Below are 26,518 nucleotides of genomic sequence, written 5' to 3'. Positions count from 1 at the left end.
ACAGAACCACAGAGCCACAGAACCACAGAGCCACAGAGCCACAGAGCCACAGAGCCACAGAACCACAGAGCCACAGAGCCACAGAGCCACAGAACCACAGAGCCACAGAGCCACAGAACCACAGAGCCACAGAGCCACAGAGCCACAGAGCCACAGAGCCACAGAGCCATAGAAGCATGGAAACATGGAAACATGGAAGCATAGAACCAGGGAAGCAGGGAAGCATTGAAGCATGGAAGCATTGAAGCAGGGAAGCATGGAAACAGGGAAGCAGGGAAGCAGGGAAGCAGGGAAGCAGGGAAGCAGGGAAGCATAGAAGCAGGGAAGCAGGGAAGCAGGGAAGCAGGGAAGCAGGGAAGCAGGGAAGCATGGAAGCATGGAAGCAGGGAAGCATGGAAACAGGGAAGCATGGAAGCATGGAAGCAGGGAAGCAGGGAAGCATAGAAGCATGGAAGCATAGAAGCAGGGAAGCAGGGAAGCATAGAAGCATGGAAACATGGAAGCAGGGAAGCAGGGAAGCATGGAAACAGGGAAGCATGGAAGCAGGGAAGCAGGGAAGCATAGAAGCATAGAAGCAGGGAAGCATGGAAGTAGGGAAGCAGGGAAGCATGGAAGCAGGGAAGCAGGGAAGCAGGGAAGCAGGGAAGCATAGAAGCAGGGAAGCAGGGAAGCATGGAAGCAGGGAAGCAGGGAAGCAGGGAAGCAGGGAAGCATAGAAGCAGGGAAGCAGGGAAGCATGGAAGCAGGGAAGCATGGAAGCAGGGAAGCAGGGAAGCAGGGAAGCGTAGAAGCATAGAAGCAGGGAAGCAGGGAAGCAGGGAAGCATAGAAGCATTGAAGCAGGGAAGCATGGAAGCATGGAAGCAGGGAAGCAGGGAAGCAGGGAAGCATGGAAGCAGGGAAGCAGGGAAGCAGGGAAGCATAGAAGCATAGAACCAGGGAAGCATGGAAGCATGGAAGCATAGAAGCATTGAAGCAGGGAAGCATGGAAGCATGGAAGCAGGGAAGCAGGGAAGCAGGGAAGCATGGAAGCATGGAAGCAGGGAAGCATGGAAGCATGGAAGCATGGAAGCAGGGAAGCATGGAAGCAGGGAAGCAGGGAAGCAGGGAAGCAGGGAAGCAGGGAAGCATAGAAGCAGGGAAGCATGGAAACAGGGAAGCAGGGAAGCAGGGAAGCAGGGAAGCATGGAAGCATAGAAGCAGGGAAGCAGGGAAGCAGGGAAGCAGGGAAGCAGGGAAGCATGGAAGCATAGAAGCAGGGAAGCAGGGAAGCAGGGAAGCAGGGAAGCAGGGAAGCATGGAAGCAAGGAAGCATGGAAGCATAGAAGCATGGAAGCATGGAAGCAGGGAAGCAGGGAAGCAGGGAAGCAGGGAAGCAGGGAAGCATAGAAGCAGGGAAGCATGGAAGCAGGGAAGCAGGGAAGCAGGGAAGCAGGGAAGCATGGAAGCATAGAAGCAGGGAAGCATGGAAGCAGGGAAGCAGGGAAGCAGGGAAGCAGGGAAGCATGGAAGCATGGAAGCAGGGAAGCATGGAAACAGGGAAGCATGGAAGCATGGAAGCAGGGAAGCAGGGAAGCAGGGAAGCATAGAAGCATGGAAGCATAGAAGCAGGGAAGCATGGAAACAGGGAAGCATGGAAGCATGGAAGCAGGGAAGCAGGGAAACAGGGAAGCATGGAAGCATGGAAGCAGGGAAGCAGGGAAGCAGGGAAGCATAGAAGCATGGAAGCATGGAAGCAGGGAAGCAGGGAAGCATGGAAACAGGGAAGCATGGAAGCAGGGAAGCAGGGAAGCATAGAAGCATAGAAGCAGGGAAGCATGGAAGTAGGGAAGCAGGGAAGCATGGAAGCAGGGAAGCAGGGAAGCAGGGAAGCAGGGAAGCAGGGAAGCATAGAAGCAGGGAAGCATGGAAGCATGGAAGCAGGGAAGCAGGGAAGCAGGGAAGCATGGAAGCATGGAAGCAGGGAAGCATGGAAGCAGGGAAGCATAGAAGCATTGAAGCAGGGAAGCATGGAAGCATGGAAGCAGGGAAGCAGGGAAGCAGGGAAGCATGGAAGCATGGAAGCAGGGAAGCAGGGAAGCAGGGAAGCATAGAAGCATAGAACCAGGGAAGCATGGAAGCATGGAAGCATAGAAGCATTGAAGCAGGGAAGCAGGGAAGCATGGAAGCAGGGAAGCAGGGAAGCAGGGAAGCATGGAAGCATGGAAGCAGGGAAGCATGGAAGCAGGGAAGCAGGGAAGCAGGGAAGCAGGGAAGCATAGAAGCAGGGAAGCATGGAAACAGGGAAGCAGGGAAGCAGGGAAGCAGGGAAGCAGGGAAGCAGGGAAGCATGGAAGCATAGAAGCAGGGAAGCAGGGAAGCAGGGAAGCAGGGAAGCAGGGAAGCATGGAAGCATAGAAGCAGGGAAGCAGGGAAGCAGGGAAGCATGGAAGCAAGGAAGCATGGAAGCATAGAAGCATGGAAGCATGGAAGCAGGGAAGCAGGGAAGCAGGGAAGCAGGGAAGCAGGGAAGCAGGGAAGCATGGAAGCATAGAAGCAAGGAAGCATGGAAGCATAGAAGCATGGAAGCATGGAAGCAGGGAAGCAGGGAAGCATGGAAGCAGGGAAGCAGGGAAGCAGGGAAGCAGGGAAGCATGGAAGCATAGAAGCAGGGAAGCATGGAAGCATAGAAGCATGGAAGCAGGGAAGCAGGGAAGCATGGAAGCATAGAAGCAGGGAAGCATGGAAGCATGGAAGCAGGGAAGCAGGGAAGCCGGGAAGCAGGGAAGCAGGGAAGCATGGAAGCATAGAAGCAGGGAAGCAGGGAAGCAGGGAAGCAGGGAAGCAGGGAAGCAGGGAAGCAGGGAAGCATGGAAGCATAGAAGCAGGGAAGCAGGGAAGCATAGAAGCATAGAAGCAGGGAAGCAGGGAAGCATGGAAGCAGGGAAGCAGGGAAGCCGGGAAGCAGGGAAGCAGGGAAGCATGGAAGCAGGGAAGCAGGGAAGCAGGGAAGCCGGGAAGCATGGAAGCAAGGAAGCATGGAAGCATAGAAGCAGGGAAGCAGGGAAGCAGGGAAGCAGGGAAGCATGGAAGCAGGGAAGCATAGAAGCAAGGAAGCATGGAAGCATGGAAGCATGGAAGCATGGAAGCATAGAAGCATGGAAGCATAGAAGCAGGGAAGCAGGGAAGCATGGAAGCAAGGAAGCATGGAAGCAGGGAAGCATGGAAGCATGGAAGCATAGAAGCATGGAAGCAGGGAAGCATGGAAACAGGGAAGCAGGGAAGCATGGAAGCAGGGAAGCATAGAAGCAAGGAAGCATGGAAGCATAGAAGCATGGAAGCATAGAAGCAGGGAAGCAGGGAAGCAGGGAAGCAGGGAAGCAGGGAAGCATGGAAACAGGGAAGCAGGGAAGCAGGGAAGCAGGGAAGCATAGAAGCATAGAAGCAGGGAAGCAGGGAAGCAGGGAAGCATGGAAGCAGGGAAGCAGGGAAGCATGGAAGCATAGGAGCATGGAACCAGGAAGCATGGAAGCATGGAACCAGAGAAGCATAGAAGCAGGGAAGCATAGAGCCATGGATGCATAGAAGCATTGAAGCATGGAAGCATAGAAGCATAGAAGCATGGAAGTAGGGAAGCATGGAAGCATGGAAGCATGGAAGCATAGAACCAGGGAAGCAGGGAAGCATGGAAGCATGGAAGCATAGACCCAGTCCAGGCTGGGAGGGACCAGAAGGATCATCCATTCCCAGCCCCCTGCCATGCCCAGGGACAGCTCACACCAGAGCAGGCTGCCCACAGCCTCCCCCAGCCTGGCCTTAAACGCCTCCAGGGCTGAGGCTGCCACCACCTCCCTGGGCAGCCTGTGCCAGGCTCTCAGCACCCTCCTGCTGAAGAGCTTTTTCCTACCATCTGGAATGCCTCCCGAGATGGAGGCTCCAGCACCTCCCTGGGCAGCCTGCTCCAGTGCTGGGCAGCACAGAAGCTCCTCCTCGTGTTCAGGAGGAGCTGCTGCTGGTTGAGTTGGTTCAAAGGGGCAACCTTTGCCCTGCCACTGGGCACTGCTGGGCAAAGCCTGCCCCCAGCCTCCTGCCACCCACCCTTGAGGTGTTGAACAGCAGGGATCAGATCCCACCCTCCCCAGGCTGCTCTTCCCCAGGCTAAGCAGCCCCAAGCCCTTCAGCCCCTCAGCAGCTTGCTCAGAGCCTCCTCCAGCCTCACCCTGAAGCTCTCCATGGACAGGGCAAGCTGCTGAGCTGGGCTAGGGCCCAGCACCCTCCCTCCAGTCCCAGCTCTGCTCTGCCCCCTCCAGCTCTTGCTGCTTGCTGGAGCTCCCAGGCTGATGTCTCTCCACCTCCCCTTTACCTTCCTCCTGGTGAGAGCCTCAGCCTCCTCCCAGCTGCGCAGGGCCAGGGCCTCGTACTGAGCCCTCACTTCCTCCACGATGCTGCTCAGGTCCAGCTTGCAGGAGCTGTCGATGCCCAGCACCACGGAGATGTCCTTGATCTCTGTCAGCAGCTCCTCCAGCTCCTGAGGAGAGAGAGATGCCCCCAGGGGGGCCAGGAGAGAGCTGGAGCCTGGCAGAGGGGTGGAGGTGCTGAGGCTGCAGCCTCTGAAGTGAAGGCTGGGCAGAGGCTGGCACAGGCTGCCCAGGGAGGCTGTGGCTGCCCCTCCCTGGCACCATCCCAGGCCAGGCTGGCTGAGGCTCTGAGCAGCCTGTGCTGGTGGAGCTGTTGCTGGGCATGGCAGGGGCCGGAGCTGGCTCAGCTCTGAGCTCCCTTCCAGGCCAACCCCTGCCATGGATCTGCAGAGGCTGCAGGAGCCCTTTGAGATCATCCAGTCCAGGCACTTAGGGAGGTGCTCTGAGAGCCCAGGGGGGACAATCATGGAGGGGCCTGGCTGGAAGAGACCAAAGTCTGCTGTCCCCTGGTGTCCCAAATCCAGTGCTGCTGTCCCGAGTCCAGCTCTGCTGTCCCCAGCACAGGGAGGACTCAGAGCTGCTGGGGGGAGCCCAGAGGAGGCCACAAAGATGCTGCCAGGACTGCAGCAGCTCTGCTGTGAGCTCAGGCTGGGGGGGCTGGGGGGGTGCAGCCTGCAGAGGAGAAGGCTCCAGGGGCAGCTGAGAGCTGTGCCAGAGCCTGCAGAGAGGCTGCAGAGAGCCTTTGGCTGAGGGGGGGTGAGGCAGGAGCAGGGGCAAGGGTGTGGAGCTGAGGCAGAGCAGGGCTGGAGTGGAGCTGAAGCAGAAGCTGCTCAGCAGAGGGGGCAGAGACTCTGGCCCAGGCTGCCCAGGGAGGCTGTGGCTGCCTCCTGCCTGGGGCTGTGCCAGGCCAGGCTGGATGAGGCCCTGAGCAGCTGAGTCTGGCTGGGAGCTGGCCCTGGGCATGGCAGGGGCATGGAGGAGATGAGCTCTGAGCTCCCTCCCAGCCCAACCTGTGCCAGGAGGCTCTCAAGTTTGGTTCTCTTCTCTGCCCAAGCTCAGGCTCAGCTGAGAGGTTGCCCTGGGACCTTTGGCCACCTCCTGGCACGAGTCTGTGCTTGTGGCACAGCAAGAGCAGGTTGGTGGAGCTGGTGCTGGTGCTCTGGCACCTACCAGGGCTCAGGGCTTGGCCATGAGTGCCCTGGGCAGGGCATGGCAGTGGTGTGAAGCCTGCTGCAGGCTGCTGGGGCTGGAGAGATGCCTGTGCTGGGCAGCTGGAGCTGAGGCTGCCACTTGTGGTGGCTCCATCCAGCTCAGGCTGTGGTGAAGAGGGGGCTCAGGGGACACCTCCTGACCCCCAGGGACTCCCTTAAAGGAATCACAGAATCAGAACTGTTTGGGCTGGGAAAGGCCTCCAAGGTCACAGCCCAACCCTCCACCCACCCCAGCATGGGCACCAAACCATGGCACCAAACCGTGGGCATCAAACCATGGGCACCAAGCCACAGGCACAAAACCATGGGCATCAAACCATGGGCACCAAATCATAGGCATCAAACCACAGGCACCAAACCATGGGCACCAACCATGGGCACAGTGCCATGGGCACAGGGCTCTGGAGCCCCCCCCCAGGCATGGGCACTGCCCCAGCAGCTCCCTGGGCAGCCTGGCACAGGCCTGCAGAACCCTCCCAGGGCAGGAATTGTTGCTCAGGGCCAAGCTCCACCTGCCCTGGGGCACCTTGAGGCCATCTCCTCTTGGCCCTTGGCAGCACAGCCCAACCCCCCCCTGGCTCCAGCCTCCTCTCAGGCCCTGCCACAGCCCCACAAGCTCTGCCCTCAGCCTCCTCTCCTCCAGCCTCACCCCCCCAGCTCCCTCAGCTGCCTTCTTTGCCCCCCCAGGACCCTGTGTGCCCCCAGGTCCCCTCTGCACTGCCTTTCACCTGCTCATAGATGGTTTTCTTCAGCTCCATCAGCTCCTGCAGGCCGCTGAGTTTGACCTCCAGCTCTGTCCTGTGCAAGGTGCTGACATCTAAGTCCTGCAGGAGAGGCAGAGGGCACAGAGCAGAGGCTTGAGGCTGCAGGGAGAAGCCTTCCCCACTGCCCCCTCCCTCCCAGCAAGTGTCCTGCTTGCAGGTGAGGCTCACAGGGCAGGAAGGGACCTCCAAAGGTCTTCCAGTCCAAGCCCTGCTGCAGGCAGCAGGCACAGCCCCAGCTGGAGCAGGCTGCTCAGAGCCACCTCAGAGCTCGCCTGGATGGCTCAGGAGCAGGGAAAGGTTTGGGTTGGAGAAGCTCTCTGGGGGGCAGCCAGGCCAAGCAGCAGCCCAGCCCCACCATGGGCACCAATGGAGCCTGCCCTGCCTGGGCTGGGGTGAGTCTGATCCTCTCTCTCGTCCATCAGTGAAGACAAAGGTTGCATTGTCCCTCCTTAACCACCAAAGATAGAGAAGATTGCATCACCTCTCCTTAACCTTCTTGCTTCTGGGACTCGGACTCAGGGGCTTGGCCTGAAGCTCAGGGATGCAAATCAACAGACAACACCTTTGAAACTCCTGGAGCTCAGCCTGGCTGGACTGCCCAGGAAGCCTCCATCCTATCTCAGCTACCCTCCAAGGGAAAAGGTTTCTGTGTATGCAGGGTGTGGGCAGCTGCAGCCCGGGAGGGGGTGGAGGCCTTCTCCCCGGTGGCACCAGACCCCTGCGGAGGCCTGAGAATGCACAGGAAGATGCCCTGGGGGCTGCAGCTGGGCACTGAGCAGAAAACTGTATGGAAAGGCAGGAGAAATGCCTGCCAAAGGGTGGCACTCCCAGCAGACCACCAGTGCCAACTCCATCGGACCACCAGTGGCACTCCCAGCAGACTAAGGGTGGCACTCCCAGCAGACCACCAGTGGCACTCCCAGCAGACTAAGGGTGGCACTCCCAGCAGACCACCAGGGGCACTCCCAGCAGACTAAGGGTGGCACTCCCAGCAGACCACCAGGGGCACTCCCAGCAGACTAAGGGTGGCACTCCCAGCAGACCACCAGGGGCACTCCCAGCAGACTAAGGGTGGCACTCCCAGCAGACCACCAGTGGCACTCCCAGCAGACCACCAGTGGCACTCCCAGCAGACCACCAGTGGCACTCCCAGCAGACTAAGGGTGGCACTCCCAGCAGACCACCAGTGGCACTCCCAGCAGACTAAGGGTGGCACTCCCAGCAGACCACCAGGGGCACTCCCAGCAGACTAAGGGTGGCACTCCCAGCAGACTAAGGGTGGCACTCCCAGCAGACTAAGGGTGGCACTCCCAGCAGACTAAGGGTGGCACTCCCAGCAGACCACCAGTGGCACTCCCAGCAGACCACCAGTGGCACTCCCAGCAGACTAAGGGTGGCACTCCCAGCAGACCACCAGTGGCACTCCCAGCAGACTAAGGGTGGCACTCCCAGCAGACCACCAGTGGCACTCCCAGCAGACCACCAGGGGCACTCCCAGCAGACCACCAGGGGCACTCCCAGCAGACCACCAGGGGCACCTCTACCAGACCACCGAGGGCAGACCATCAGCAGACCACCAGAGCTGCACAGCACCTGAAGAACCTCTGACAGACTCCACAGCAGATCAGCCCTGGGCCATGCACCAGTCTCTCTCCCTCCCCTCCATCTGCGGCTGAGGGCAATATGATCACAGCCTTCTTCCTTCCCTGCTCCCTCTTCTCTTCTCCATCCATCTCTTTATCTTTCTCTCTCCCCCTTCTCCTCTCTCTCCCTCTGTTCTGATCTCTCTCTCCCCTTCTCCCCTCTCTCCCTCTGTTTTGCCCAACCTTACCCTTTAACAAACAGTTTCATGCTGGTCTCTGGTCTCGTTTGCACCTTAATTTCACAACACAGAGTCCATCAGAACTGCTCTTGCTCCTCTGGACAGAGATGCTGCTCATCTCTGCTCCTCCAGACCCTGACAGCTGGGAGAGCCTCCTGGGAGCATCCAGGGCAGCACCAGCCCAGCCCCACCATGGGCACAGGGCTCTGGAGCCCCCCCCAGGCATGGGCACTGCCCCAGCAGCTCCCTGGGCAGCCTGGGCCAGGCCTGCAGAACCCTCCCAGGGCAGGAATTGTTGCTCAGGGCCAAGCTCCACCTGCCCTGGGGCACCTTGAGGCCATCTCCTCTTGGCCCTTGGCAGCACAGCCCAACCCCCCCCTGGCTCCAGCCTCCTCTCAGGCCCTGCCACAGCCCCACAAGCTCTGCCCTCAGCCTCCTCTCCTCCAGCCTCACCCCCCCCAGCTCCCTCACCTGCTCCTCCCCAGCCTCTCCTCCAGACCCTTCCCCACCTCCAGTCCCTTCCCTGCCCTGCTCCATCTCTGCCCACAATGGCAGAGTGGTTGGAAGGGACCTCCAGAGGTCCTCAAGTCCAACCCCTGCAGTGAGCAGGCTCAGCCCCCACTAGATCATGTCCAAACCCAAACTGATCTTCAGCCCAACCCCACCGTGGTTGAGCATGGGGCTGGGCACTGCCACCTCCCTGGGCAGCCTGGGCCAGGCCCTGAGACCCCTCCCAGTGAGGACACTTCCCCTGGTGTCCAACTGAAACCTCTCCTGAGACACCTTGAGGCCATCTCTCCCCCAGCTTTGTCTGCAGGGATGGGACCTCCAGCACCTCCCTGGGCAACCTGTGCCAAGCTCTCCAAGAGCTTCGTGGAAGGAGCTGGGTTGGAAGGGAGCTGAAGGCTCAGGCAGTGCCAGGGGCAGGGACACCTCCACCAGCCCAGCTTGCTCAGAGCCTTCACCCAGCCTGGCCTGGAACAGCTCCAGGGGAGGGGGCAGCCAAAACCTGCCTGGGCAACCTGTGCCAGGCTCCCCCCAACCTGTGCCAGTGCCTCACCAGCTCCTTCCCAACGTCCCAGCTAAGCCTGCCCTGCTCTGCCTCCATCCCATTGCCTCCTGGCCCACAGAGCCTCACGTCCAGACCTCTCCTGCAGCTCTCAGGGAGGCTCTTTGGGCACCTTCCTGCTGCTTTGGGCTGGGTTGGTTTTGTGCTCCTCTTGTTTGGGAGTGAGAGCTGTGCTGGGAGCCTCCTGGAGGAGGTGTGGGTGGAGGAGGAATCAGGCAGAGCTGCTGCATCCCCAATCCTCCTTCCTTCAGCTCCACAAAGCTCCCTGAGAGCTCTGCTGCCAGCCCCAGCATGGTCCTGCCCTTGAGGGGCAAGCTGCAGTGTGGCCAGCAGGGCCAGGGAGGGGATTCTCCTCTGCTCCCCTCTGCTGAGACCCCACCTGGAGCACTGCACCCAGCTCTGGAGCCCCTGGGACAAGAGGGCTGTGGAGATGCTGGAGCCTGTCCAGAGCAGGGCCAGGAGGATGCTCAGAGGCTGCAGCAGCTCTGCTGTGAGCACAGCCTGGAAGAGTTGGGGCTGTGCAGGCTGGAGCAGAGGAGGCTCCCAGGGGACCTTCTTGTGGCCTGCCAGGAGCTGAAGGGGGCTCCAAAAAAGCTGGGGAGGGACTTTTGAGGCTGTGAGGGAGTGGCAGGAGTGGGGGGGATGGAGCAGAGCTGGAGGGAGGCAAAGTTAGGCTGGAGGGGAGGAGGAAGTTCTGCAGCAGGAGAGTGGTGAGAGCCTGGCAGGGGCTGCCCAGGGAGGGGGTTGAGGCTCCATGGCTGGAGGGGTTTGAGGCCAGGCTGGGTGAGGCTGTGGGCAGCCTGAGCTAGGGCAGGGTACCCTGGGCACGGCAGGGGCTTGGAGCTGGCTGAGCTCTGAGCTCCCTTCCAGCCCAGCCCATGCCATGGAGCTATGAGTTAGGGTCCCCAGCAGGGCAGGTGGAGATGAGGAGAGTCAGCCTGGAGGGGAGGAGGAAGTTCTGCAGCATGAGAGTGGTGAGAGCCCAGGGAGGGGTTTGAGGCCAGGCTGGGTAAGGCTGTGGGCAGCCTGAGCTAGGGCAGAGTGTCCCTGGGCATGGCAGGGGCTGGCACTGGCTGGTCCCCGTGGTCCCTTCCAGCCCTGAGGGTTTGGAAGCCCCAGGAGGAGCAGGCAGGAGGCAGGAAGGGTTGGGGCAGTGCTGGCTTGGTTGCAGGTGGCTGCTGGCACTGCCCTGTGTGCCAGCCTGGAGTTGTCCCAGGCCAGGTTGGATGGGGCTTGGGCAGCCTGGGCTGGCAGGAGGGTCCCTGCCCATGGCAAGGGGGGGGTTGGGATGGAAGATCCTTGGGGTCCCTTCCAACCCTTCTATGGCTTAGCAGCCCCGGGGAAGGTTTCCTCTCCCTCCTGCCCCTCTGCTCCCTCCTGGCCCAGGTTTGTTTGGGGTTCTTGGGTGGTGCTGCACAAAAATCCCTCCCTTGGCAGCCACCTCTGGGCCAGGCAGTTTGCCCAGGGTGTGGCTGTCAGGCAGGAGGGCAAAGCAAACACTTTAACCAGCCCCCAGCCTTTGCCAACCTTCTGGTGGCATCCTGAGGGGGCAGAGGGCTTGGCTCAGAAAGGGGCCTGGGGTGTGAAGACCTCCCCAGGTCAGGTCTGGGTGGTGCTGTTGGTGAACCAGGATCCACCCCTGGGGGCTGAGTGGGGCAAAGCTTTCCTCTGCTCCAGGCTCTGCTTTGAGTGGAAGGGAAACCGAGGCAGGAGCAGATCCTTGGTGCAAGAGAGGGCAGAGACTGGCACAGGCTGCCCAGGGAGGGGGTGGTGCAGTGCCCAAGCCTGGAGCTGTCCCTGAACCCTGTGCCCATGGCACTTGTGGCCATGGGTTGGTGCCCAGGGTGGGGCTGGCTGAGGGCTGGACTGGGTGAGTAGAAAGGTCCTCAGTGCAAGGGTGGGCAGGGACTGGCAGAGGCTGCCCAGGGAGGGGGTGGAGGAGTGCCCATGCCTGGAGGGGCTCAAGGAATGTGTGGCTGTGGAGCCTGTGGCCATGGTGGGGCTGGGCTGGGAGAGCTCAGAGAGCTCTGCCAACCTGGATGGTTCTAAGCTGTGCTGGGCTTGGCCTGGGTGGTCTCAGCTGGGTGGGCTGGAGGTGATGAGACAAAATCATTCTCTGCTCTATTGGCTGAGGACCAAGAGCCAAAGACCTTTCTGGCAGCAGAGGTGGCCCAGGCTGTGCTTTAGGCTGCCAGGGAGGGCCAGGACTGGGGGGGATGGAGTCAGGCTGGAGGGGAGGAGGAAGTTCTGCAGCAGGAGAGTGGTGAGAGGCTGGCAGGGGCTGCCCAGGGAGGAGGTTGAGGCTCCATGGCTGGAGGGGTTTGAGGCCAGGCTGTGGGCAGCCTGAGCTAGGGCAGAGTGTCCCTGGGCACAGCAGGGGTTGGCACTGTCTGCTCCTTGTGGTCCCTTCCAGCCCTGGCTGATTCTGTGACTCCCTCTTGACTCTTCCCCACTCTGCTGCCCTCCTCCAGACCACAGAACCTCTGTGGTGCAAGAGCTGCATCACCAAAACAGCTGCAGAACTCCAACCTGTGCCCAGCTCTGGGCTCCTCCACTGCAGAGAGATGTTGAGGTGCTGGAAGGTGCCAGAGCAGGGCAGCAAGGCTGGGGAGGGGCCTGGAGCACAGCCCTGTGAGGAGAGGCTGAGGGAGCTGGGGGAGTGCAGCCTGCAGCAGAGGAGGCTCAGGGCAGAGCTGATTGCTGCCTGCAGCTGCCTGCAGGGAGGCTGTGCCCAGGTGGGGTTGGGCTCTGCTGCCAGGCAGCCAGGGGCAGGAGAAGGGGACACAGCCTCAAGCTGTGCCAGGGCAGGGTCAGGCTGGATGTTAGGAGGAAGCTGTGCCCAGAGAGAGTGATTGGCACTGGGATGGGCTGCCCAGGGAGGTGGTGCAGTGCCCACCCCTGGGGGTGTTTAAAGGAGCCTGCATGGGGCACTCAGTGCCAGGGCTGCGTGGATCAGAAGGTGCCAGGTGAGAGGTTGGACCTGGTGGTCTCAGAGGCCTTTTCCAACCTGTGAGCAGAGCAGGCCCTTGGGTCACTCTGGGCTCTCTCCCAGCTGTGCCCTGGCTCTGCTGGGAGGGCACAGAGGTGGCACAGAGCCCAGGGTGGTGAGCAGCTGCTGCTGGCACTCACCTTCTTGAGCTCCATGAAGGTGTACTCCATGCCGCTGCAGAGGCGAATCTCATCCTCGTACCTGCGGGGAGGCAACGCAGCAGTGAGCAGCTGCAGCTGCAGGAAGCCTCTCAGCTGCTGGGGGATGGCCCTCAGGGGCCCCCAGGAGTGCTCCTGGCCTCAGAGCTTCCTCCTTTGGCTGTGCCATGGCAGCTGCCTGGCACGCAGTGGGCAGCAGGGAGGGTGGTGGAGGTGTCCCAGGGAGGTGCTGGAGGCTGCCCAGGGAGGTGGTGGAGGCTGCCCAGGGAGGGTGGTGGAGGTGTCCCAAAGGGGTGGTGGAGGCTGCCCAGGGAGGTGGTGGAGGCTGCCCAGGGAGGTGGTGGAGGTGTCCCAGGGAGGTTGGTGGAGGCTGCCCAGGGAGGTGGTGGAGGTGTCCCAGGGAGGTGCTGGAGGCTGCCCAGGGAGGTGGTGGAGGCTGCCCAGGGAGGGTGGTGGAGGTGTCCCAAAGGGGTGGTGGAGGCTGCCCAGGGAGGTGGTGGAGGCTGCCCAGGGAGGTGGTGGAGGTGTCCCAGGGAGGGTGGTGGAGGCTGCCCAGGGAGGTGGTGGAGGCTGCCCAGGGAGGTGGAGGCTCAGCAGGGCTCTGGGCAAGCTGCTGCACTGGGGGAGGTCCCTGCAGAGCACAGGGGGCAGGGCTGGAGGGGGCTGGGAGGCTGCTTCCAGCCAGGGTGGTTGCTGCCTGCAGCTGTTGGTGCTTCCTCTGCAGGGAGGGCAGGAACCTTGGAACCTTGGAACCATGGAACCTTGGAACCATAGAACCTTGGAACCATAGAACCTTGGAACCTTGGAACCATAGAACCTTGGAACCTTGGAACCATAGAACCTTGGAACCGTGGAACCATAGAACCTTGGAACCTTGGAACCATAGAACCATGGAACCTTGGAACCATAGAACCTTGGAACCTTGGAACCATAGAACCATGGAACCTTGGAACCATAGAACCTTGGAACCTTGGAACCTTGGAACCTTGGAGCCATAGAACCTTGGAACCTTGGAACCATGGAACCTTGGAGCCATAGAACCATGGAAACATAGAACCATGGAACCATGGAACCTTGGAACCTTGGAACCTTGGAACCTTGGAGCCATAGAACCATGGAAACATAGAACCTTGAATCCATGGAACCTTGGAACCTTGGAACCATAGAACCATGGAACCTTGGAACCATAGAACCATGGAACCTTGGAACCATAGAACCATGGAACCATGGAACCATAGAACCATGGAACCTTGGAACCATAGAACCATGGAACCTTGGAACCATAGAACCAAAAAACCTTGGAACCATAGAACCATGGAACCTTGGAACCATAGAACCAAGAAACCTTGGAACCATGGAATCATAGAACCATGGAAACATGGAACCTTGAATCCATGGAACCTTGAAACTACGGAATCATAGAACCAAGGAACCTTGGAACCACAGAACCATGGAACTTTTGAACTATAGAACCTTGGAACCAAGGAACCTTGGAATTATAGAACCTTGGAACCTTGGATCCATGGAACCTTGGAACCTTGGAATGATGGACCCATAGAACCTTGGAACCTTGGACCCATAGAACCTTGGAACCATAGACACTTGGAACCATGGAACCTTAGAATCTTGGATCCATGGAACCATAGAACCAAGGAACCTTGGAACCACAGAACCAAGGGACCTTGGAACCATGGAACCATAGACCTTCAGAACCCTAGAACCTTGGAGCCATGGAACCCTGGAACCTTAGAACCACAGAAACAAGGAACTTTAGAACCATAGTACCACAGAACTGTGGAACCATAGCACCCTGGAACCATGGAACCACAGAACCATGGAGCCTTGGAACCATGGAAGTCTGGAACCACAGAACCCTGGAACCATAGAACCACAGGGGCCACAAGGACCATCCAGCTCCAACCCCCCTGCCAGGGGCAGGGACAGCTCACACCAGAGCAGGCCTCACCCAGCCTGGCCTGAAACCCCTCCAGGGCTGAGGCTGCCACCACCTCCCTGGGCAGCCTGTGCCAGGCTCTCAGCACCCTCCTGCTGAAGAGTTTCTTTCTCACCTCCAGGCTGACCCTACCCATGTCCAGCTCTGTTCCACCCCCCCCAGTCCTGTCACTCCCTGGCAGCCTAAGAAGTCCCTCCCCAGCTTTCCTGTGGCCCCCTTCAGGCACTGCAAGGCCACAGTGAGGTCACCTCAGAGCCTTCTCCTCTCCAGGCTGCACAGCCCCAACTGCCTCAGCCTCTCCCTGCAGCAGAGCAGCTCCAGGCCTCTGCTCAGCTCTCTGGCACCTTCCAGCCCCTCCACATCCCTCCTGTCCCTGGATGCTCCAGGAGGAGATCCTCTCAGAGCTGATCAAGAGCTAAAGGGTGGAGGGTAGGAGGATGGGGCTGGGCTCCCCTCTGTGGTGCCCAGTGGCAGGGCAGGAGGTGATGGGCACAAACTGGAACCCACTCGAACCTGAGCAGAAAGTGGACCTCAGGAAGAGGTTCTTGGGCAGCAGGAAGAAGTCCTCTGCTCTGAGCCTGCTGGAGCACTGCAACAGGCTGCCCAGGCAGGTGGTGGAGCCCCCATCCCTGGAGACACTCCAGGTGAGTTCTGATGGAGCTCTGAGCTGGGAATGTCCCTGCTGAGGGCAAGGGGGTGAGGGTTGGACAAGATGACCTTTGGAGGTGCCTTCAACCCTGTTCCTTCTCTGAGGGTGCTGCAGGCCTGGAGCAGGCTGCCAAGAGAGGTTGTGGAGTCTCCTGCTCTGGAGCCTTGCAGAACCCTCCTGGACATGCTCCTGTGCAAGCTGCCCCAGGCTGCCCCTGCCTGAGCAGGCCTGGATGGGCTCCCAGGTCCCCCAGCCCCACCACTCTCTGCTTCTGCCACCTGCCAGCCACTTGGGCACCCTCCAGGTCGCTCTTGAAGCACCTCCATGGTCTCCAGCTCCTCCTCTCTCCTCTCCTGCTTCCAGCCAGCAGAGGAGCCTCACCCAGCTGCTTCCTCTGCTCCGCAGCTGCAATCCTGCCCTGCTGCCAGCAGCTCCCTGCTAGAGCTTAACTGCAGCCTGCCCCCTGCCTCCAGCCTGCCCCAGCCCTCTCTGCCCCAGCCTGCAGGAGCATTTCTGGCCTCTGACATCACCTCTGGGCTGCAGCCCAGCAGGCTCCGCCAGCCCCGGGACGCTGCCCACAGGGCGCCGGGGGCCAGGAGGTGACTCAGCTGCGGCTGCAGCGTTCCACAGCCTTGCACCATCCACCTGCAGGGAGGCAACCCCCAGCAGCAGGCAGCGAGGTGCAAACCCAGCCCAGCTGCAGACAGGCTCCAGGCAGGCGTCTGAGCGCCTCGGGCTGCTGCCAGGGGCAGGGCAGCAAAGCCAGGGGGAGGCACCGAGGGAGGTGCCCAGAGCTGCCCTGCAGGTGCCAGCTGCAGCTCCTCCCAGGAGTGGGTTGCAAAGGCACATCTGAAGGAGAAGGCCTCACTCGACAATTCCTTCCTCCTCTCCTCTCTCCCTCTCCCCTCTCCCAGCTCCAAGCCATTGGCCCTCTCCTGCCCCCCCCAGCCCTTCTCCCCACTCCCTCCCCAGCTCTCCTGCAGCCCTTCAGCTCCTGCCAGCCTGCTCCAAGCTCTGCCTGCAGCCTTCTGCTCTGCAGCCTCAGCAGCCCCAACTCTGCCAGCCTGGCCCCACAGGGGAGCTTCTGCAGCCTCTGCTGCTCCTGCTGGCCTCCTCTGGAGCCTCTGCAGCACCAGCTCCAGGTCCTTGTGCTGCTGGGGGGGCCCAGAGCTGGAGGCAGTGCTGCAGGTGGGGGCTGAGCAGGGCAGAGCTGGGGGTAGAATCCCCTCCCTGTGCTGCTGCTCTCCCTGCTCCTGCTGCAGCCCAGCACAGGGAGGGCTTTGGGCTGCCAGCGACCAGTGCTGGCTCCTGGGCACTTTGCCCCCCACTGCCCCCCCCAAGCCCTCCTGCTGCAGCCTGCCCCCAGCCCCTTCCTCCCCCAGCCTGGCTCTGTGCTGCCCTTGCAAGGCAGCAATGAACCTGGGCCCTGCAAGCTCTCTCTGGAGCCTTCTTTTCCATCCTCACCTCCCTCAGCCTGCCCTTGCAGGACCTTCCAGAGCTGCCCTGCTCCAGGGAGGCTGTGGATGCCCAAGCTCCTGGTCCCTCCTCCAGCTCCAGCACTGTGAGGCACTCAGCTGCTGGGTCCCAGGGACTCTCACATGGGGGCTGTGGCTCCTTGCCTTAATTTGCAGCCCCCCCTGAGCTGCTGATTTAATCAAAGCCTCCTGCAGAGAGCTGGAAGGGCCTTGGCTAAGCTCTCTGGACCTGGCAGTGCCACTCTTTGGGCACCACTTCTGCAGCAGGAGCAGGTTTGGGCTTCTCCTGCAGTGCTCCCTCAGCATCAGCCCTGTCCATGGCCCTGCCACACAGCAGGGTGGAAGCTTCCAGGGGTGTAAGGTGGGACTGGGAGGGGAAGGAGCTGCTCTGTGGGTTCAGCTGTGGCGTGCAAATAGGTCTGGTGATGAGAGCAGCTTTGTCTCCTTCCATCAGCCAGGGCACAGCTCCCCTGCCCCTCTCTGCAGGGCTCAAAGCTCAGAGCAGCCCCAAGCACCTGGCAGCTGCTCCTCAAATCCTACAACCCTGCAGTGGGTTGGGTTGGAAGAGACCTCCAAGGGTCAGCCAGGCCAAGCAGCAACCCAACCCCACCATGGGCACCAGACCAGGTCAGCAGAAGGACTCAGAGCTGCTGGAGGGAGCCCAGAGGAGGCCACAAAGATGCTGCCAAGGCTGCAGCAGCTCTGCTGTGAGCTCAGGCTGAGGGGGCTGGGGGGGTGCAGCCTGCAGAGGAGAAGGCTCCAGGGGCAGCTGAGAGCTGTGCCAGAGCCTGCAGGGAGCCTGCAGGGAGGCTGCAGAGAGCCTTTGGCTGAGGGGGGGTGAGGCAGGAGCAGGGGCAAGGGTGTGGAGCTGAGGCAGAGCAGGGCTGGAGTGGAGCTGAGGCAGAAGCTGCTCAGCAGAGGGGGCAGAGACTCTGGCCCAGGCTGCCCAGGGAGGCTGTGGCTGCCTCCTGCCTGGGGCTGTGCCAGGCCAGGCTGGATGAGGCCCTGAGCAGCTGAGTCTGGCTGGGAGCTGGCCCTGGGCATGGCAGGGGCATGGAGGAGATGAGCTCTGAGCTCCCTCCCAGCCCAACCTGTGCCAGGAGGCTCTCAAGTTTGGTTCTCTTCTCTGCCCAAGCTCAGGCTCAGCTGAGAGGTTGCCCTGGGACCTTTGGCCACCTCCTGGCACGAGTCTGTGCTTGTGGCACAGCAAGAGCAGGTTGGTGGAGCTGGTGCTGGTGCTCTGGCACCTACCAGGGCTCAGGGCTTGGCCATGAGTGCCCTGGGCAGGGCATGGCAGTGGTGTGAAGCCTGCTGCAGGCTGCTGGGGCTGGAGAGATGCCTGTGCTGGGCAGCTGGAGCTGAGGCTGCCACTTGTGGTGGCTCCATCCAGCTCAGGCTACTCTTGCTGCTGAGAGCTGAACAGAAGCCTCTGAACCCCCATCCTGTGCCACCCCCCCCGGGCTGGACACCTACTTGCTTCGGAAGTCATCCATAGTGTCCAGGACCTTTGTCAGCTCCAGCTCCAGGCTCCCCTGCTCGTAGCTGAGAGCCTTCATCTCCTGAGTCATTTTGCTCATGTAGTGCTCGTAGATGTCTTTGATGTCTGACTCCGAGTGGGAATTGTCCTGATCCTTCAGGAAGTTCCACCTGGTGGTCAGGACCTTGTTCTGCTGCTCCAAGCATTGCACCTGCAGAAGAGGTCCCAGAGATGTCAGAGCCAAAAGAAGCAGAGCAGGGCAGGAGGCATCGAGCTGGAGCTGGGCAGAGCAGGGCAGGAGACACTGAACTGGAGCTGGACAGAGCAGGGCAGGAGGCATCGAGCTGGAGCTGGGCAGAGCAGGGCAGGAGGGATTGAGCTGGAGCTGGGCAGAGCAGGGGGAAGCTGCTGGAGCTGGGCAGAGCAGGGCAGGAGGGATTGAGCTGGAGCTGGTCAGAGCAGGGCAGGAGGCATTGAGCTGGAGCTGGGCAGAGCAGGGCAGGAGACACTGAACTGGAGCTGGGCAGAGCAGGGCAGGAGGGATTGAGCTGGAGCTGGACAGAGCAGAGGGAAGCTGCTGGAGCTGGCAGAGATTTCCAGGCAGCAAGAAGAAACACCCCTGGAAAGCAGGGCTGAGGATCACAGCAGCAGCAGCAGCACTGGGCTGGAAGGGACCCCCCCAAGGTCATCTTGTCCAACCCCCTGCAGGCAGCATGGAGACCTCCAGCTTGAGCAGCTTGCTCAGGGCTCCATCAAGTCTGACTTTGGATGTCTCCAAGGATGGAGCCTCCACCACATCCCTGGGTGAGGATGCAGGCTTAGAGGCACTTGTGGAGGGCTCAGACCTCACCTCCTGACTCCCCAGGAGCCAGCAGTGGCCTCATGCAGCCCAGGAGCCAACCCTGTGCTGGCTGCAGCCAGAGCAGTGTGGGCACAGGGCAGGAGAGGGCATTGTGCCCCTGGGCTCTGCTCTGCTCAGACCTCACCTCCAGCCCTGCCTCCAGCTCTGCTGTCCCCAGCAGAAGGACTCAGAGCTGCTGGGGGGAGCCCAGAGGAGGCCACAAAGATGCTGCCAGGGCTGCAGCAGCTCTGCTGTGAGCTCAGGCTGAGGGGGCTGGGGGGGTACAGCCTGCAGAGGAGAAGGCTCCAGGGACAGCTGAGAGCTGTGCCAGAGCCTGCAGGGAGCCTGCAGGGAGGCTGCAGAGAGCCTTTGGCTGAGGGGGGGTGAGGCAGGAGCAGGGGCAAGGGTGTGGAGCTGAGGCAGAGCAGGGCTGGAGTGGAGCTGAGGCAGAAGCTGCTCAGCAGAGGGGGCAGAGACTCTGGCCCAGGCTGCCCAGGGAGGCTGTGGCTGCCTCCTGCCTGGGGCTGTGCCAGGCCAGGCTGGATGAGGCCCTGAGCAGCTGAGTCTGGCTGGGAGCTGGCCCTGGGCATGGCAGGGGCATGGAGGAGATGAGCTCTGAGCTGCCTCCCCCAGGCTCAGCCTCTCTGCTACTCTCTGCTGCTCTTCCATTCCAAGTCCACATCCAAAGAGGCTGCCCAGGGAGGTGCAGTGTCCAGGGAGGTGCAGTGCCCATCCCTGGAGCTGCTCCAGAACCCTGTGCCTGTGGCACTTGGGGTGGTGGTTTGATGCCCACGGTGGGGCTGGGCTGATGCTCTCAGGAGGCTTTCCCAACCCAGCCAATCCTCTGACTCCTCTGTTCAGTCACTCTGAGATCAGCACTGCCCAGTGCCAGGCCCTGAGACCAGACAGTCTCAGCCTGGGCTGGGCTGGGAGGGAGCTCAGAGCTCAGCCAGTGCCAACCCTGCCATGCCCAGGGACAGCTCCACCAGCACAGCCTGGCCTGGGATGGTGCCAGGGAGGGGCAGCCACAGCCTCCCTGGGCAGCCTGTGCCAGCCTCTGCCCAGCCTCCTAAGGAGGAATCTCCTCCTCCTGTCTCATCCCAGCTCAGCTTCTTCTGCTTTGAAGCCACCACCCTCAGCCTGGCACTGCCAGCCTCAGCCCAGCCCCTCCCCAGCTCTCCTGCAGCTCCTTCAGCTCCTGCCAGCCTGCTCTGAGCTGCCCTCAGATCCTTTTCCTCTCCAGCCTAGGCAGGGCACTGCCCACGGCCTGATGCTGCAGGGGCACAGCTCTGGGTGCTGCAGAGAGCAACCTGTGCCAGGCTGTCCCCAGCCTCACTGCCAACCTGTGCCAGGCTGTCCCCAGCCTCACTCCCAACCTGTGCCAGGCTCTCCCCAGCCTCACTGCCAACCTGTGCCAGGCTGTCCTCAGCCTCACTGCCAACCTATGCCAGGCTGTCCCCAGCCTCACTGCCAACCTGTGCCCGGCTGTCCCCAGCCTCACTGCCAACCTATGCCAGGCTCTCCCCAGCCTCACTGCCAACCTGTACCAGGCTCTCTCCCAGCCTCACTCCCAGCCTGTGCCAGGCTGTCCCCAGCCTCACTGCCAACAATTCCTTCCTCCTCTCCCCTCTCCCAGCTCCAATCCTCCTTGGTCCTGCCCCCCCCAGCCCTTCTCCCCACTCCCTCCCCAGCTCTCCTGCAGCCCTTCAGCTCCTGCCAGCCTGCTCCAAGCTCTCCCTGAGGCACATCCTGGAGGGAAGGCTGCAGATGCCACTCAGGCCAGGCAGGGCTGTGCGAGGTGAGAGGAAGTCAAAGCTTCTCTCAGAGCAGCTCCCCCCTCTCAGGGCAGGATTGCACCATGGGGAAGCTTGGGGCATGAATCAGAGCCTGGTGGCACCTGCAGAGCAGGAGGGACCTTAATTACAGGCTGGAGCTGGGACACTCCTGGCCCTCTCTGTGCTCCTGCTCAGAGCCTCCACAGCAGCAGCGTTCTCAGTGGGGAGCAGTTTCCACCCCCAGAGCTCTTGGCCAACCTCAATTAGTTCTCTAATTGCTACCTGCCAGGGCTCTGGGCACACAGACCCAGCTCAGGCACCTTTGGGATGCTGAGCTTCGGGAGCTGACTCCCAGCAGTGCCCTGCCCCCACCCCCCCCCCCCCCCCCCCTCCTGCCACGGAGGTGATTCAGGGAGCCAGAAAAGCAGACTGGGAAGGGACTTTGAGGGTCCCCCTGTGCAGCCTCCCAGCAGGGACACCCCAGCCAGAGCAGATTGCTCAGAGACCCTGCAAGCCTGACCTGGGATGGTGCCAGGGAGGGGCAGCCACAGCCTCCCTGGGCAGCCTGTGCCAGCCTCTGCCCAGCCTCACTCCCAGCAACTTCTGCCTCCTCTCCTCTCTCCCTCTCCCCTCTCCCAGCTCCAAGCCATTGGCCCTCTCCTGCCCCCCCCAGCCCTTCTCCCCACTCCCTCCCCAGCTCTCCTGCAGCCCTTCAGCTCCTGCCAGCCTGCTCCAAGCTCTGCCTGCAGCCTTCTGCTCTGCAGCCTCAGCAGCCCCAACTCTGCCAGCCTGGCCCCACAGGGGAGCTTCTGCAGCCTCTGCTGCTCCTGCTGGCCTCCTCTGGAGCCTCTGCAGCACCAGCTCCAGGTCCTTGTGGTGCTGGGGGGGCCCAGAGCTGGAGGCAGTGCTGCAGGTGAGGTCAGCCCAGAGCAGGGCAGAGGGGCAGGATCCCTTCCCCCTGTTTGCTGGCCACATCCAACCCTGCTGCTGTGCCCTGGGTGGGCTCTGTCAGGGCCTTCTCCTTCTGCTGGCCTCCAGCTGTGACTTTCAGTGGCAGCAGCACCTTACAGAGCCCCAGCATGGCTGGAAGGGAACCCTGGGATCATCTCCTTCAACCCCCTCGCTAGGACAGAGTCCAGACAGAGCAGGGTGCCCAGGATGGTGCCCAGGATGGTGCCCAGGATGGTGCCCAGGATGGTGCCTAGGATGGTGCCCAGGTGGGTTTGGAATCTCTGCAGAGGAGACTCCACAACCCCTCTGAGCAGCCTGCTCCAGCCAAGAAGCTTTTCCTGCTGGAAGCACTGAGGAGGTTCCCAGCTGCTGCCCACAGATGGACCTGGTGAGGGACATCCTCCTGCCCAGGGTGCAGAGGCAGGAGCAGGGCAGGAGCAGAGGCAGGAGCAGGGCAAAGTGGAGCCACTGTGATGCTCAGGCAGCTCTCAGCAGCTGCCATGGGAGGTTTGGGGTCTCCCAGACCTGAACCTCAAGCCATGACTGGAGACATCCCAGCAGATGCCCCCTGATGGGGGCTGAGAGCCAGGAGGGGCCACTGCAGGTGGCACAAGCAGTGCCTGGGGCTGCCAGGGCCCACCTGGGCCATCTCTTCTCCTGGGCACCCTGCAGCAGGGCTGGGGCCAAGCTCTCCTCTTCAGGCAGTGTCCCCCTGGGGACACAAAGTCCATCTTTGACTCCCCCAAGCCAAGTCTCAGCTCCTTGCCCTTGCTCCTAACCCACAGTTGCTCTTCTCCTCCCTCTCCCAAACCCTGCAGCCCCTTGGCTGCTCCCAGCCCCCTGCCCTGGGCTCAGCTGCTTGCATCTTGGCTTCCCTGCAGCTCCCACCCGAGCAGAAGCTCCTCCTCCAGGGTGAGCTTTGCAGGGGAAGGGTCCCCCAGAGCTGGCCTCATGGCCTGGAGAAGTGGCCAAGGCCAAAGCAAGCTCTGTGCTGCTGAGGCTGCAGGGAGGGCTCCAGGCAGGGGCTCCATGCCTTGGCTGTGCCCTGGCTCCCTCCTGGCCACAGCTGGGTGGGAAAACTCAGAGTGCAGCAGGTCTGGAGCAGGCTGCTGGAAAGCCTTGGGAGGCCAAGAGCTGCTCAGGCTGGGGCTCCACCTCAGCTGTGCTCCAGAGGGCAGGACCTGGCATGGAGGTGTCCTCCCCTCTGAGGACCCTTCTTGGACAGGGAAGTGTCCTGAGGCTGGAGCTTGCCCCTGGCTGTGCCCCCCAAAGCTGCAGCCTTGGGAGCCAAAGGCAGGAGCTGGCAGCAGGGAAGTCAGAGCCACCCAGGTGAGGCTGCTGAGACCTCCAGGGGTCACAGCCAGGGCTTGGGAAGGACCTCCAGAGAGCAGCAAGTCCAAACCCCCCTGCAGAGCAGGACCACAGGGGTGGTGCTGGGGAGGCAGACCCTGAGGTGCTGAGCAGCACAGGGGTGGTGCTGGGGAGGCAGACCCTGAGGTGCTGAGCAGCACAGAGGTGGTGCTGGGGGGGCAGACCCTGAGGTGCTGAGCAGCACAGGGGTGGTGCTGAGGAGGCAGACCCTGAGGTGCTGAGCAGCACAGGGGTGGTGCTGGGGAGGCAGACCCTGAGGTGCTGAGCAGCACAGGGCAGCACAGGCTGCCAGGGGGGTTGCAAGTCCCCAGAGGAGACTCTGCCCCCCCCCAGGTGCCCACCAGGCAGCCTTGGAGGTTCTCCCTTCTCCCCCTGCTGCTGCTGCTGTGGCTCACAGGGCCCTTGGCCCTGCCTGCTCCCCTGCCCTGCTGCTGGCCTCTGGCTGCTGAGCAGCTCTGGCACCCACACAAAGCCTGAGCCTTCCGTGGGGGGGGCCCAGAGGAGCAGTCCTGCTGCACGACCCCCCCTGAGTGCCCTCCCCCCCCCCCCCCAGGGGCTCTGCAGGCTCAGTGCATGGAGGCTCCTCCAGCCCTGCTCCCACTGCAGGCTGCTTGCTGGGGGGGCAGGGGTCTGGCTCCTGCAGAGCCTGCAGGGTGGATGGGTGCTGGGGGGGTGTGGGGGTGTGGGGGTCCTGCTCCTCTCCTGCCCAGTGCCCATTCAGCTCCTCCTAGAATCACAGCAGCAGAATGGTTTGGGTTGGAAAAGCTCTCTGAGATCATCCAGTCCAGAACCAGCCCAGCCCCACCATGGGCACCAACCCATGGGCACAGTGCCATGGGCACAGGGCTCTGGAGCCCCCCCCAGGCATGGGCACTGCCCCAGCAGCTCCCTGGGCAGCCTGGGCCAGGCCTGCAGAACCCTCCCAGGGCAGGAATTGCTCCTCAGGGCCAAGCTCCACCTGCCCTGGGGCACCTTGAGGCCATCTCCTCTTGGCCCTTGGCAGCACAGCCCAACCCCCCCCTGGCTCCAGCCTCCTCTCAGGCCCTGCCACAGCCCCACAAGCTCTGCCCTCAGCCTCCTCTCCTCCAGCCTCACCCCCCCCAGCTCCCTCACCTGCTCCTCCCCAGCCTCTCCTCCAGACCCTTCCCCACCTCCACTCCCTTCTCTGCCTCTGCTGCAGCTCCTCACTGCCCTCCTGCCACTCAGCTGCCCAACCCTGCCCCCACCTCTGCCCTCCCCACTGCCCACTGCAGGGGCACAATCCCTGCCCTGCTCCTGCTGCCCACACCACTGCTGAGCCAGCCCAGGCTGCTGCTGCCCTCCTTGCCCACCTGGGCACCCCCTGGCTCAGCTCCAGCTGCTGACACCAACCCCCCCCAGCTCCTTCTTCCCCTGGGGCAGTTCCCATCCCCTCTGCCCCCAGCCTGGAGCCCTCCTGGGCTTGTTGTGCCCCCAGGGCAGGCCCCAGCCCTTGGTGCCCTCATCCCAGTGCCCTCAGCCCTGGCTGCATCCTGCCCAGAGCCCTCTGCAGAGCCTCCAACCCCTCAGTAGCTCAACTCCCACCCAGCTCAGTGCCAGCTGCAGCTGCCCGAGGGAGCCTCCATGCCCAGGCACAGGGCAGAGGTTGTGCTCCCAGCTCAGCCATGGCAGCCTGGGCAGAGGCAGTGCCAGGAGATTGCCATCTGTGCCCAGAGCTCTGCAGGGACCTGCCTGGGCTGCAGGAGCTGTTTTCCTCTGGGAACCTTTCTGCCTCCTCCTGCACCTCCAGAGATGAAAGCGACTCCTCCTTGGCTGCCCCTCGCAGCCTCCCACCGCAGCCAGCACAGGGCGGGGGCGGGGGTGAGGCTCTCCCTTGCCCACTGCATCTCTCTGGAGCTAAGCTCCCAACCCTGCTGGAGCAGCTGCAGCCTTCTCCACCTGCGGCTGCTTGCCCCAGGGCTGCCCTCTGCAGCCCTTCCTGGTGCCCAGGGGCAGAGCTGCTGCTCCCCTCCCCCCGCGGGCACCCCCGGGGTGGGCAGGGGGAGGTGGCTGAGGGCGCCCAGCCTGGAGGTGATGCTGGCCCCGGCCAGGGCAGGCAGCGGCACAGCAGGAGCCGATTGGCTGAGCAGCCTCGGAGCGGAGCCTGGCAGCGACCGAGGGTCCTGAGGAGGCTGCTAGGAGTGCTCAGTGCCTGCCCCCAGCACCATCCTGCGCTGCTCAGCACCACCCTGTGCTGCTCAGCACCTCAGTGCCTGCACCCCAGCACCATCCCAGTGCTGCTCAGCACCTCAGTGCCTGCCCCCCAGCACCACCCTGTGGTCCCCAGCACCATCCCAGTGGTCCTCAGCACCTCAGTGCCTGCCCCCCAGCACCACCCTGCACTGCTCAGCACCATCCCAGTGCTGCTCAGCACCTCAGTGTCTGCCCCCCAGCACCACCCCTGTGGTCTCCAGCACCATCCCAGTGGTCCTCAGCACCTCAGTGTCAGCCTTCCCAGCACCATCCTTGTCCCTGTGGTGCTCAGCACCTCAGTGTCTGCTTCCCCAGCACCTCCCTGTGGTCCCCAGCACCATCCCTGCCCTCATCACCTCAGTGTCTGCCCCCCAGCACCACCCTGTGCTGCTCAGCATCACCCCAGTGCTGCTCAGCACCTCAGTGTCTGTCCCCCCAGCACCTCCCTGTGGTCCCCAGCACCATCCCAGTGCTGCTCAGCACCTCCGTGTCCCCCCCCAGCCCCGCACCTTCTCGATCAGGCTCACGAACTGGTTGTTGAGCGCTTTGATGTCCTCTGCCTCCTGCTGCCGCACTGCCTGCAGCTCGCTGTGCCCGCGGAGGCTGCCGCGGGGGGCGCAGGGGCCGCGGGGGCAGCTCCGCTCCGCTCCGGCCCCGTCCCCGCTGGGGCTGCGGCGGCTCAGGCGCTCCGGCTCAGCGCTGCCTGCTCGGCTCATGCTGCCTGCGGCTCCCGGGGGCGCAGGCAGCCGCTGGGGAGGGCTCGGCAGGGCTTGGTCCTGGCAGCTCCGCGGGGGGGCAGGGGAGGGCAGAGCAGGGAGCTCCGAGCGCCGAGACCCAACCGGAGCTGAAGGCTGCTGCCTGCTGCTGCCTGCTGCTGCCTGCCGCTGCCTGCCGCTGTCTGCCGCTGTCTGCTGCTGTTGTCTGCTGCTGCCTGCTGCTGCCTGCTGCTGCTGTCTGCTGCTGTCTGCTGCTGCCTGCTGCTGCTGTCTGCTGCTGTCTGCTGCTGCCTGCTGCTGCCTGCTGCTGCCTGCTGCTGCCTGCTGCTGCTGTCTGCTGCTGTCTGCTGCTGCCTGCTGCTGTTGTCTGCTGCTGCCTCTGCTGCTGTCTGCTGCTGTCTGCCGCTGTCTGCTGCTGTTGTCTGCTGCTGCCTGCTGCTGTCTGCTGCTGTCTGCTGCCTGCTGCCTGCTGCTGCCTGCTGCTGTCTGCTGCTGCCTGCTGCCTGCTGCTGTCTGCTGCTGTCTGCTGCTGCCTGCTGCTGCCTGCTGCTGTCTGCTGCTGCTGCCTGCTGCTGCCTGCTGCCTGCTGCTGTCTGCTGCTGCTGCCTGCTGCTGCTGCCTGCCGCTGCCTGCCGCTGCCTCTGCTGCTGTCTGCTGCTGTCTGCTGCTGTCTGCTGCCTGCTGCTGCT

The 26,518-nt window shown here is 62.4% G+C and overlaps 1 protein-coding gene across 1 annotated transcript in view; it reads right to left on the bottom strand.

The window, feature by feature from the left end:
- LOC135174435 (keratin, type II cytoskeletal 80-like) overlaps positions 1-25,958 on the bottom strand; it is a 32,257-nt gene extending 6,299 nt beyond the window's left edge. The window contains exons 1-5 of the mRNA XM_064141703.1: positions 25,623-25,958; positions 17,961-18,175; positions 12,392-12,452; positions 6,336-6,431; positions 4,342-4,506 (exon numbers count right to left, since the gene is read on the bottom strand). Of these exons, the coding sequence (XP_063997773.1) occupies positions 4,342-4,506; positions 6,336-6,431; positions 12,392-12,452; positions 17,961-18,175; positions 25,623-25,829 (744 nt within the window). The 5' untranslated portion in view covers positions 25,830-25,958. The remainder of the gene's footprint in view (positions 1-4,341; positions 4,507-6,335; positions 6,432-12,391; positions 12,453-17,960; positions 18,176-25,622) is intronic.
- Positions 25,959-26,518: the final 560 nt, after the last annotated feature.

The sequence above is a fragment of the Pogoniulus pusillus genome, unplaced genomic scaffold, assembly GCF_015220805.1.
Source record: "Pogoniulus pusillus isolate bPogPus1 unplaced genomic scaffold, bPogPus1.pri scaffold_64_arrow_ctg1, whole genome shotgun sequence".
NCBI lineage: Eukaryota > Metazoa > Chordata > Aves > Piciformes > Lybiidae > Pogoniulus > Pogoniulus pusillus.
Note: the sequence above shows the minus strand (reverse complement) of the source record. Positions and strands in the feature narration are given on the sequence as shown.